This window comes from Rhinolophus hipposideros, assembly GCF_964194185.1.
Source record: "Rhinolophus hipposideros genome assembly, chromosome: 10".
Taxonomy (NCBI): domain Eukaryota; kingdom Metazoa; phylum Chordata; class Mammalia; order Chiroptera; family Rhinolophidae; genus Rhinolophus; species Rhinolophus hipposideros.
This window is the reverse complement of record NC_138056.1, coordinates 64,425,391-64,438,426: the sequence shown is the minus strand read 5'-3', so window position 1 is coordinate 64,438,426 and position 13,036 is coordinate 64,425,391. Positions and strand designations below refer to the sequence as shown.

Sequence of the window (13,036 nt, the reverse complement as noted above, 5' to 3'; positions counted from 1 at the left end):
ATTTCAATTAGTTCAGCCATCTTTCCCCAGGCTCTGGGTCCACACTTCTCCGCAGAGGTGGACAGTAAAAAAAAAAAGCAGAGCTCTACCCACAGAAGCTTCCAGATTAACTAGCCAAGGGCAGACACTCAGTCTAATCAGCAGAATACCTTCCCATAAAATCACTCATATTTCTGCATTCATGTGCTTTCTTAACGACAGCACTTTAAAATTTCATTTAAACTGAAAGTCCTCCATTAGCTTCCATGAAAAGATGTATTTTTAAATGCTTTGATCTCCACATGCCCTTCTGTACATTAGTATTCTTCACCCTCCACCATCTGCACAGAACATAAAAGACCAAGACTTCGATGCATTTTAAAAAGGGAGAGGTGAGTGTAGTTATAAGTGCAACACCTTCTCTCCCTCCTATCCACTTGTAGTTTACAAGGGTTTCCTTATCTATCTCGAAAAATGTATATTGCAAAAGCAAAATCATATCCATCCAAAAATTAAACACCCCCACACACCACACCTCATCAGGGAGAGTAGCGGCATCTCTAATGCCGCTACTCTCTGTCCTACTCCTTTTCATTCTGGTCAAACTAGTGGTTTCCTCTACTCCTCTGTAAAACAGTTCAAAGTGTATTTAAGTATTGTTCCCATATAATTCCCATAAAGAGCGGTCATAGTAGTGCCACTATAATGCTCAGAGCAATGTGATGGAAAATAAATTTCACATTGGGCTAGATTCTCCAAGAAGTAGCAATCTAGAGAGACTCCTAACCATTAACCTGGGTCTGCCGTGCACAGGGAGCTGTCAGGGTCCAGGAGTAGTGGGCAGCCAGAAGTGGTGGGCAGCCAGGGGAAATCTTAGTGTGGCAGGGATCCACAGGCCAGTTTTGGAAGCAAAGAGCCACGACTGTTCAACATTTCAAACCCTGACTTTTACTTCCCCAAAAGGAAGAACACTTTTTGGAATATAGCTATTAACATCCCTCCATTCTGGTTTTACTCCCTTATGGCAAGTAATATTATTTGGAGTGGTCAAAAGCATCTCCAGCTATCATAGATGGCTCTCGGGACCCCCCACCCACCCACGCCTACCCCTCCGCCACCACTAAGGACTTTAGAAGCAGTACCGTGTATCAGGATGGCAAGGGAGCAAAATGTTGGTCCAAACCGCAAAGCCTCTGGAGGCCCACAAAATCTGGGCCTCTGTCTACGGAAGCCCCCATCCAGGTGATCCACACGTAAGCCAGGCATTTTCCAAAGCTTTTGCTACTTGGAGACAGTAAACCAACACCAAAAAGCCCAAAAGGCAAAAACCTTCCAACGAAAATGGAAAGGGAAAGTCTTCCCAGCCACCAATCAAGATACCAGAGAGTAGGGCGTGGCGACGCGCAGGAGCTGCGGGCGGGGAGGAGGGATTCTCCGGCTGGGGCTCCGGGGGGGAAACTTGGCCTCCGCGCCGCGAGCTCAGTCCCGGCGGCCGAGGCCCTCGAGGTGGGTGCGCGCCGGGGTTCGTCTGTGCCAGCGCCTGGTCCTCCAGCGGGGCTGCCCGGGGCCGGGCCCTCCCCACGGGCAGGGCCCCGGCGCCGCTCGGCCGTCATCGGCCGACGTGCCAATCTCCTTCCTGCCACACATGTCACATTCCAAGACAAAACCAGTTCCACTCGGAAAGTTTAAGGTTTTCCATTTCTTTAAAGGCAGCACTAACGGCCAGGGAGAGCTACATGTAACTCCCTGGTGTCTGTCAAAGAAACTTGGGAGAACAAAGAAAGAGCAGCAGCGAACGCGATCGGAGCCCCGGGGTCCCGGGCGCGACCCCTCCGTCGCCCCGCCCGCCCGAGCCGAGACTCCCCCGCCAGCAGGAAGGGTCCCGCCTGGAGCGCCGCAGCCCGTCCAGCGGGCGGGGGTGCGCGCCTTTGTCTCGCGCGGAGGGAAGCGGCCACCCGCCACCCTCTTCCGCCTCCTCCTCCGGCAGCGGGGAGACCCGCGCGCGGGCGCGTCTCGAGTGCGGCCACACGGCAGCGCCCCTCCGGGAAGGCCGGCCCCGGCAGCGGGGGCCGCGGGCCCGGCGGGAGGGCACAACTTGGGACGCGGAGCGGCGCGGCTCTGCTACGCGGCCCGCCGACACGAGGGGCCTGCCGGTGGCGCGGGAACCGAGCTCTGCTCTTTTTAAAAAAAAAAAAAAAACATGGGGGGGGGCGGCGGAAATCTGAGTAAGAAAGCAAGATTCCGGTGGCGGACACTCCCGGTCCCCGGCGCGGAACCCGCCGCCCCAGTCTCTCCCGATGTCCTCGGTGGACCTCAGCCCGGGCCCCCGTAGAGCGGCCGCTGCCCCGAGCACTAGACGGCTGGGTCCTTCCCGTGGGAGATCGGGGACACTCGGAGGCGTCCTCCCCTGCGCCCCGATCGGGGGCTGGGGGTTACCTTTCACCGCAGACTCACACGTTCCCCGGCGCAACTTTGCCCTCCACATGAGGCGACCATGGCTCGTTCACTCTCGCAGCTGGGGGAGGCGGCCGCCGGGCAGCGCGTCGCGCATGGCGTGGGGCAGTGCGGGGAAGCGGCGCGCGACCATCAGCCCCAGGCACCCCGGGAGCAGACACACGCCGGGGCTTCACTTCCAACCCCACACCCGACCTCCGCTGCTGGGTCCTAGAGCGTCCGGCCAGCTCCCGCGGCCGCCCGCGCTCCCCGGGCGCAGGTCGGGAAGGGTCGTCCGGGCTCGTCACTGTAACCCTACACTCCACCCCCGCCCCGGCGCCCGGCCTCTGGGCCCTAGAGCCCGTCTCCAGCCTCCCGCCACCCCTCCCCCGGCCCGCGAGCCTGCCTGCTGAAATAGCCTGGAGCCCGCTGACGTGTCTCTTGAGAGTTAGGAGGGCAATAGCCTCCCTTGTTTTGTCCCCTGCTGTGGTTTAATTAATGTCAGACTCACCAGTTCTCCTTCCTTCGACATTCTCTTCCTTCCCACCAGGCCAACTCCCGACGAAATCGGTTTCCCAATCTACCCTCTAGGTCCAGGCTATGTTCCGTTTCGGATTTTTTCTTGAGTGGGATCTCCAGGTGAAAAGTGGCCACATTTTTCTCCTTGCGTTCCCCAGGGCCCAGCTTCCATCCCACGCTGGGAGTGGATGACCCCAATCCCAGCTGCTCCATGTGCTCCGTTGACCAGCAGAAGGGCCGAAACCGATCTTACAGCCTTAGCTATTAAATGTGTTGGCAGAACTGTACATCCTGTGGCTACAAACCCCCAGGCCGTTATCTGTCCCAGTGTAGGAAAAGAAAGTGACTCTAGGAAAATATTGCTGGTTCTTCTCCACCTCTTAAATCAGTATTCACCCATTCCATTATACTCAATTATACTTGGCAGACCTCCGGAGGCTTGATTTGGAGACCAGGAACTGTCCCACCATAACATTTCTCCCTAGCTTTCAGCGGCCAGCTCTGCTGCTCAGAGGATGAAAGGTCAGGTTAATAGGGCAGTTGCTGTGGAAGATGTTAACAGGAGAGTCAGTATATACTGGCCTCTGGTGCTTCTCTCCTACCTTTGCCTTTTTACTGGACCAAATGTGCGGCAACTACCTAACTAGTCAACCAGCAGTTTTATCCCTCCACTTAATCCTGGTGGGTTGTGTGTCCTTCTAATTCCAGTCTATTCTTCTCCTTTCAAGATAAAGCTCAAATCCAGTCATTTAACAATTATTTACCAAATACCTAATCTATTTAAAGTCAAGTATCCTAGTACTTCATAGCACATAAAAGAAGCAGCTAAGGAGCCCTTCAAAGATTTATTATTAGGTTGGTACAAAAGTAATTGCAGTTTAAAGGGTTAAAAATAATTGCAAAAACCGCAATTACTTTTGCATTAACCTAATATCTAGTTAAGAAGACAAGCTATGCAAACAAAACAAGAAAGCAGCAACACAGGAGATCTAAGTATCGGAGATGCCCGGAAAAGGTGGACAGAAGGTGTGACTGCAAAAGAAAGGAGAGGCTGAAGGGTAGAGGAGCTCAGATACAGCTAGCATTTCAACATAGACTGGGGAAGAGGTAACGGACAGAAAAAAGAGGGAAAGAAGGAAGGAAACATTTATTAATTGTCCTCTATTAGATATCATGCTGTATATACGAGGAGGCAGTAGAATTTACCAGTTACAAGCATCCACAGGAACAAGACAGGCATGAGCTGAGTAACCACTCACTATCTGTGTGACCTTGGGCAAGTCATCTAACTTCTCTAAATCTCAGTTTCCTCATTTGCAAGATGATGAAAATAGCAGGAAACCTCACAAGGTGGTTGTAAGAAGTGAATAAAGTAACAAATGTAGAATACTTAACACAATGCATACAAACACTCAACATATACTGGCTATTATTATTTCAACCAACCCTCCAATAGCCCTATAAGATAGAGAGAATCTGGGAAATATTAATAGTTGCAGGAAGCAATGCCTTGTGAGGTTGGGGCAAAGGAGGTGGAAAGGAAGAGATACCATGTAGATACCAAATCTTTGAAGATACCGAATACAATGAAAAAAGATACCGAATTTTTGAAGCAAGATTTCACTCTTTTATTTAACTAGATGGCTATCCTGGGAGGAAGAACAAAGTAGTCAAGTTCACCCAGATTTTGAAGCCGGGTCATAGGAAGAATGGGTCATTGGACCGATGATGGAAGAGTGGAGTTGAGAGGGAGAACTAATCTGAGAAAGCTGTTGAGATACTTAATGTCCTTTGGGCAAGAGGCAACAAGAAACAACAGCCTGGGTGAGAAGTCAGTATATATTGGCCTCACAAGTTCCCCGACGCAACTTTGCTCTCCACATGAGGCGATCATGGCTAGTTCACTCTCGCAGCTGGGAAAGTTGAAAACAGAGGTGTAGAGAATAAAAGAGATGAAGCTGTGGATATCAGTTTACCTGGAGAATAACCACCATGAAAAATTAGGGAAAGAAGGAAGAAGAAGAAGAAGCTGAAGAAGTAGAGAGCTGGGCAGGTTTAAAGGCATGGAAGCCAGAGAAAGCTTTAAGACGGTCCCTCTCTAACTGCTACAGATCCCTAGATTTCTGATGAGGGGACAGGCGCAGTTTGTGGGCTCAAGGATCTTCTGATTCAATCAGGTGAACCTATCCTAGACTCTTCAAATTGGTACCACAGTATGACACAAGAGTCAAAGTCATGGCAGCATAGGCAGAAAGACCTGCTGGAGGCCCGGTACCTTAATTCCTTCAACTATTAATAATCACTACATCAAATATGGAAAATGAATAATCTTCTACATCAAATATACCTGAATCTATTGTTCAGGAACTAAGGCCTAAGAAAAAGACTTTGGATTTGACTAGCAAGAGATCATCGATAACACTTTACATTATATTTGGTTGGAGATTCCAACATACGGTTGAATAGAAAGGAGGTATGTTTATGATAGACGCTGAATGTAGCTTTACTAGCAGCCAGGAAGTGAAACCGTCAGCATCGGTGTTTTCTTTGGATCTATACACTCACTCTAAAGGTCAGCATCCTTTCTAAAGTGACCCAGGTTGTCTTTTACTCACCCCTAGGAAAGTTAAGAAGGTGATAGAAGAATTTCAGTGCTTTTAGAGATAGCTCAGAGAACTGTCTCCAAACAGGGCAGGTACCACAATGCAGGACATTCCAGGCAAGCACAGAGGCCAGAAGAGTGAGGTAACAGGCATCCAGATAGAGGAGAATGAGCTTGGCCTTTAGAGTAAGTCCTGTGTTCTAATCCTGATTCCACCTATTGCCAACTATGGAGAGTAACCTAACAAGAGCCTCAGCTTTCTCCTATGTGAAATAGGAATAATTATACTTACTTCATTGACTTATTGTGAGGATTAAATAATATATGTCAATTGCTGAGCACACAACAGAAATTCAGAAGAAACAATTCCTTTCTCCTCCAATGATTTGAAACACCAAGGAATTTTAAATTTCTATAAAAATGCAAATTTCCTCTCCTCCTCCCCTCTTCTCCTCTGCACCCACCAAATACACCTTCAAAGTCCTTATCAGCTACTCCTTTGACTGGGATGAGCCTAAGTTTGCTAGGAAGGAAATAGCAAGTGGCAAAAGGAGAATGGACAGGCATGACCACAGAAGGGACAGCTACCGCACAGCATCCCCCAGGACGAGGCACACTGCAAGGAGCATTCTTGATTAATGCCTGAACAAACCAATGACTGAATGCGACCAGACTGTCTTAATCAAAATGTTTGTTTTGCTTCTAGAATATGTAAGGATATTTTTTAAGCCCAAGTTCTGCAGTGCTTCCCAAAGATTGATTTATAAATCCAAACACGTAAAACATCACATGCCTGATATCCCCACCTCCAAATTCTAGAGGTTCAGAATCTTTAAGGGTGGAGTCCTAGAAGCCAGTCTAAGTGACCCCTAGCACACTGACATTTGAAGGCCACGGACTAAGGTCTCCAACTGGCTCACTGAGGGTACGGGGCTCTTGCAATTCTCTTTCAGTAGCATTTATTACATCAGAGCTTAATATGATAAAGGTAAAGGTTGATGGCTGACATATTAGAGGTTAAACAAAGCTTGATGGGAGCACAGAGGAGTGACTGATTTTGCCTGGTGGTAGTGGGGAGTTCCCAAGAAATCCATGTGCTGAGAGAAGGATATTACTAGCAAAGGCATGGGCATGAGAAAGAAAGTACACATCGCCATGCTTCTCAACACCCTTTCTTTGAATCTCTTCTTTTCATAAACATAAAATGGTCACACCAACCCCAGACATGATAAACCCCTATGTTATCATCAGGCTAGAAGATTTTTCTAAGATTTCCTTTCAGTCCTCTGTTTTACAAAGACAATAGTTGTATTTTTTTTCCTGCTGGTTTCCAAATATGAAATCATGTTCTCAAATAAGCTCTTTCACATGGCACATGCCTCTGCTGGAGATTCTGACACATGTCCTGCCCTCATTCGGCAAACTGTTGACAGGAGCATAATTCAGGGAATAATGGGAGTACCTAACGTAGAGGGTGCCATGAGAATATAGCTGTGAAGAGAGGTGGGGTCAAGGGATGAGCCTTTGCCAGGCCACACTAAGAATGAAAGAGTGAAAAGCAAGAGGAGGAAGATGGGAAGGTCAAGTAGAAGATAATACCTCTGCAGTGAAAATTTCTGGTGCCTTGGAAATCAGGAAACTGCTCCTAGAATTTAATGTATTAGAATAGATTATCTAGAAACCCTGCTCCATTTGAAGCTTACCCAAAGACTCGGTTGATTATGAAAAAATTTCCTAACAACTATTTATTAAGTACCTAAAAAGAGCCAGGCTCTGTGCTACCATCCTACATAGGCATTTGGCTCAATTAGTAAGTTATGGATCTGGAGGCTTGTTTGTCTGGATGCCTTTAGCTTCACACCCATAGTGACACACCAGTCTCTTCTTGCCTCATGGCTTTCTCCGTGAGCATATTACCTAATATGCTCTAAACACATAATTTGATCTATATAAAACATAAGAAACAGAGGGTAGATGTGATTTGGTCCAGGGAAAATGCACCTACATCAAATAGCTAAAGAGGAAGAGGAGAGACATTGACCCCAAACAAATTTGAGAATCTGACTGGGACACTGGGTAGCTGTGAATATAAAGAGCCTGGCATATAGCAGGTATTTAATAGATGATAATCATTCTAATTATTATTTGCTACTTTTACTACAAAAACCTTCGGAGTATTTCAAGCTCATACTTTGGGGTTGATTATTTCAAGGGTTCTCAGCCTTGGTACTACTGACATTCAGGGCTGACAACCCTTGTGAGGGCCTGCTCTGTTCACCAGAGAATATTTAGCGGCGTAGATGGCTTCTATCTATCAACTGCGGATTGCAACCCTTCCCGACCTCTAGCCCAAGTTGTAGCAACTGATAATGCCTCCAGACACTGCCAAATAGCTCTTATGGGTCAAAATTGCCCCTGGTTAAGAACCACTGAGTTGAGTAATTGATGTTTCCCAGTTTTTAGACTCCCAAGCTTCTACTGTGTTTCCCCGAAAATAAGACCTAGCCAGACAATCAGCTCTAATGCGTCTTTTGGAGCAAAAATTAATATAAGACTTAGTATTATATTATATTTTATATTATATTATATTATATTATATTATATTATATTATATTATATTATATTATACCTGGTCTTATAGTAAAATAAGACCGAGTCTTATACTAATTTTTGCTCCAAAAGACGCATAAGAGCTGATTGTCCAGCTAGGTCTTATTTTCGGGGAAACACGGTAACCAATATTGACCATTCCATTGAGTTGTTAGGTGAATCCGAGTGCATATTAATAGGAAGCAGTCTCAGTTTTACTTATCCTACAGCATATCATGTGATGGCAGTTTCTTCCTTTTCCTCTTTTCATAAACAAAGAACTAATCATGTTTAACTCTCTTATTTCCAAGGATGATATAGACACATGGTTGTTTTTTTTCTAAAACTGGAATCATACTGAGTTTCTAACATAACGGCAACATAAAATCACTATTAAAAACAAGGATTGTCACAATAACTGGGGATAACTTAGATCAAAATGTTCATACTTCAGATCCCTGATAGTCGCCATTCTGAAAAGGGTGCTTAGATGTTTTATTCTGAAAACATGTCCTTTCTGTCCATAGCTAGAAAGAACAGTGAGAAGAATGGTCCCTCCATAACTTATACATTGGTTCTAGTTCTTCTTTTTCTAAAAAATGCACCCAAACCAGCATGCCTTGTACTTTAAATGCCAAACCAGCATGTCTTGTACTTTAAATGCCAAAGACAGAGAAGTGGGGAAGCTCTCACCATTCCTAATTGCTTTAGCTGTTTTGGATGGTTCAATTCAAGAGAAAAATTTGTTTTACAGCATAAACTCATAGTGGGGGGAGGAGTTAAAAATTCACATCTTAAATGATTAGCTATCCATCCAGAAATCATAAAGTATTTATTGTGTGTCAGTGATACAGCCAGCATTATACGATGCAGAACAGAGTTTTCACAAAGTCTAGGGTAGAGGGAAATAATTGGGAATAATTAGAAAAAACTAAGTCTTAAACAGAAGGACTAACTGAAAGGAGTAACTCAAAGTACAACAGAGTTTGAAAGAAGGTAGAGCCAATGGTTCATTCAAAAAACATTATTGATTACTTGAATGACAAGACACTCCTCTAAGTGTGTGAACACCCTGGTATGGGCTCTGTTTTACTAAAACGTATATAAATGAATCTATAATTACAAATTTGTTTATGCGTGATGAAGCAAAGGAGCAGGGTACAATAACAGAGACTAATGAGGGAGAGCAGTAGCTACTTGGGGGGAGGGGGGAGGGAAGGCTTCTCCAAGGCACTGCAAAAGGGGAAGAGCATTTCAGCAAACAGCACGTGCACATATCCTGAAGCAGGAAAGAGCTCAATGAGTGTAAGGGAGAGGACCCACCGGTATCCAGTACTGAGGGTCCAGGGATAGGCCCAGGAAGAATTCCTGAGGAATGTTACCGGTCTCCATGATGCAGTGTCTGGGAATGGTAGCTTTCTTGTCAACCTCCATAACATAAGGTATATACAATATGAGTTTCAAGTCAAGTGGAAGAGAAAAGGAACATCAGAAAATGACCAATTTGGAATAAATAAAATAAAAGGATCAAATAGAAAACAACCTGAAAGTAAACTCCGCATACATAAACTCCAGTCTATGTATTTGGTCACAGTATCTACACAAAAGATACAATCTCTCCAGAAGCTTCAGCTGAGTCCCATGGAGAACAGGGGAGGACCCAGTATCTTCAGTGAGAACAGGGGAAGACCCAGCAGGACAGTGTTCTTAAACTTGAGCTGCATCATCATCTGAAGAGCTTGTTAAAACAGACTGCTGGGTCCCACCCCAGAGTTTCTGATTCAGTAGATCAGGGTGGGGCCCAAGAATTGCATTTCTAACAAGTTCCCAGACGATCTGATGCCGCTGGCCCACAGACCACACTTTGAGACCCACTGGTGTGGGACATTTGGAGAACATACATGTCCATGTACTCCGAATCCCAACCTAAATGAGGGACTACACAAGAGAGATTGCTGAGGAATGATCAAAATCCAGTTTTCAGTCTTGAACTAGCATGTACAGAATAGTGTCTGCTCTGTGCCGGCTGATTTCATACATTATCTCATTTCGTCGGTACATAGCACCCTGCAAAGTAGGTATTATCATCCATGTTTCACACATGACAAAGAGTCTAGGCGAGGTTATGTGAATTTCCCGAGATCACATGGTTCATGAGTGACAGAGCCAGGATTCAAGCCTGTTTTCAGAGCAGAGCTCTTGCTTTGAACCACGGCATTACCGTGCCTCCCAAGAGAGCAGTTCCTTCTCCCAGCTTTCCTGGACAGGAGAGATGCTCCCCCGGCTTCAGACCGTAGAGCACCGCTGCAAAGCCCTCCGGAGGCCTGACCCTAGTGCAGTTAGTGATGGATGGAGACAGTTTCCAGACTCCTGGGGGCTGCTAGGAACCTGAACTTGTTACCAAGTCCTTCCCTTCCCTTATGGGAGGCAGTAAGATCTATTAAGCCCCCACAAAGGCACTATGTTAGGCATGTTACATGCATTGCCTCTTTCTAAACAACAAGAGGTGGTTTCCAATCCGTGAGGCACAATGAAGTATTTTAAAACACAGGCTAAAGAGTCATATGGACCTGGGATCAACTCCCCCTATGCCATTCAGTAGTATATGATTGGCTAAATTACTTGACTTTACTAAAGCTTTTCTTTTAATAAGTAGTAGTTACAATAGTATGTACCTCGAAGGGTTGTGAGAAATTCATGAGTCAAATGCATGTAAAGCCCCCAGCACAAGGCTTAGCATGCAGCACACACTCCATAATTATTAGCTACGATCACTCACTTGTTATCCATTTTCTTTCTAAATATAGTCATTTTAGAGGAGTTTTAATTATTGCTGTGCTAGACACACAGTTTCTTTTTGTTTACATGTCTTGAGTTTGGAATATTTAGTTGGTCCAGGAAATGTGAATGATGGCCATCTTTTTAATTTTTAATAAAAACAATCCCACAGCATTTATTGTCATCTAGTAATAACATAGGGGCAATCAAAACAATATGAATAAATGTTTAAGAACTAGACTCCCAACAAAGGACACCTAAAAAACACAAACTGTATTGCCTTCTCAACAATTTCCCACTTCATTAGTCATTTCTAGCTGGAGACACTTGGAGCAGAGTAATATTATCTCCTTTTAGCATGATCTGACCCAGCTGTTTTCTTGACTTTGTTTTAGAATGAATCTCTTCTGCATCACCTAATATGAGGTTCATATACTCATCAAAACCAATGACACAGCCCTCTATTTGCATATTTACTTGCTCATAACACCACACCTGAATCCGAGATGTATTTTGCAAGTATCTGAAGATGAGGTTGATGGAATGCACCATCACCTTCTGCACTTTTTGGCCCTGGCCACGGTACACCATGGTGGAAGCCGACAAAGAGCACACTAACCCACATGCTACCTCAGAAAGCTACTTCCTGAATGATGGGCATCTTGGTTTGAGTTCCTCCACCCCAGTGAAGAAAAATATCGCCAGATACTCTTATAGATAAAACGGGGGGTAGGGCGGGAGGGGATGGACTAGATTAGATATTTTAGGCAAATTTAAAATAATTAAATAACCACACCCAATATGTATTGATTCATGGAGTGATATTCACTTGGGTGGGTGGTTGAGATCAAAGGGTCTGATGAGCCCACTACACCAAGTATTGGTCAAGCTATCTGTGAGGTCGTGTGCTCAGTTCTTAGTGCCAGGTTAAAGGGAAACTTTCCTCAACTGTAAGGCACTCAGCAGATATTGAGCAGGATGGGAATGGATGGAGGCACCAGAGCATATTAAGAAAGATACCTAGCATGGAGAAGAGACAATTAAGACACAATTTGATAGTCATCTTCAAATATTTCGGGAACTTTCAGAAAGAAAGGAGGAACAGACAGACTTATTCCATATTTGTTAAATAACACTCTAGAGCATCGTTTTTCAAATGGTAGTTGGCAACTCATTAGTGGAAATCAATTGAACAGGTTAACCAGCATTTTAAATAAATAAAATAGAACATAATAGAACATATCAGGGGCAGGCCCAGTGGCTCAGGCGGTTAGAGCTCCATGCTCCTAACTCCAAAGGCTGCCGGTTCGATTCCCACATGGGCCAGTGGGCTCTCAACCACAAGGTTGCTGGTTCAACTCCTCGAGTCCCGCAAGGGATGGTGGGCAGCGCGCCCTGCAACTAGGATTGAACACAGCACCTTGAGCTGAGCTCCCGGATGGCTCAGTTGGTTGGAGCACAGGCTCTCAACCACAGGTTGCAGGTTCGACTCCCACAAAGGATGGTGGGCTGTGCCCCCTGCAACTAGAAACGGCAACTGGACCTGGAACTGAGCTAAGACTGAAAGGACAACAACAACTTGACTTGGAAAAGGGGCCTGGAAGTACATACCGTTCCCCAATAAAGTCCTGTTCACCTTCCCCAATAAAAGCTTAAAAAAAAAAAATCAGATGCAGTCTAACTACTGAGGGTAATTACTATTCCACAAAACTTCTGTTTTAGTTATATTTATATTAAAATCTGTATGTGTGAGTCTAAATGTAAGATGTATCCTTATGTTGGGTCACAGTTAAAAAATTTTTTTTGAAAGCTCTAGAAGGCAAAATTTGGAGAAGTGGGTACAAGAATAGGAAGTCAGGTTTCAGCTCCCTATACAGTGTCATAATAATGATCATTGCATTAACACTAACAGGTTTTCTCAGGAGGCAGGACCCCCTCCCCCATACAAACGGTGCAGTCTCTGGTGACACCGCATTAAGGCAGGCAGGCACTGGCTGTTCACTGCAATGAGGACGCTAAGATGCTCTGACTCTCTAAAAGAGTAGATCAGCTCCAGCTTCTGTTATACTCGTAGGAGAGAATGGAGTTAATCACAAGCTCGATATCCAAACTCTAGAAGCCAGGTAGCCAATCCAG

The 13,036-nt window shown here is 45.3% G+C and overlaps 1 protein-coding gene and 1 pseudogene across 5 annotated transcripts in view; both read right to left on the bottom strand.

The window, feature by feature from the left end:
- AMOTL1 (angiomotin like 1) overlaps positions 1-13,036 on the bottom strand; it is a 123,127-nt gene that overhangs the window by 97,769 nt on the left and 12,322 nt on the right. The window contains exon 1 of one of the 4 annotated variants that reach the window (XM_081063600.1): positions 2,416-2,742. The exons of 1 other annotated variant lie outside the window; for it this stretch is intronic. In XM_081063600.1, coding sequence (XP_080919726.1) covers positions 2,416-2,464 — 49 coding nt within the window. In that variant the 5' untranslated portion in view covers positions 2,465-2,742. Of the gene's footprint in view, positions 1-1,121; positions 1,306-2,415; positions 2,743-13,036 lie in introns of those variants that run through there. 2 more of the 4 variants (XM_081063601.1, XM_081063599.1) reach the window with 2 other exon arrangements.
- LOC308503448 (small nuclear ribonucleoprotein E-like) lies at positions 11,185-11,491 on the bottom strand (annotated as a pseudogene). Its single transcript has one exon. The product of its transcript is annotated as a small nuclear ribonucleoprotein E-like (transcript).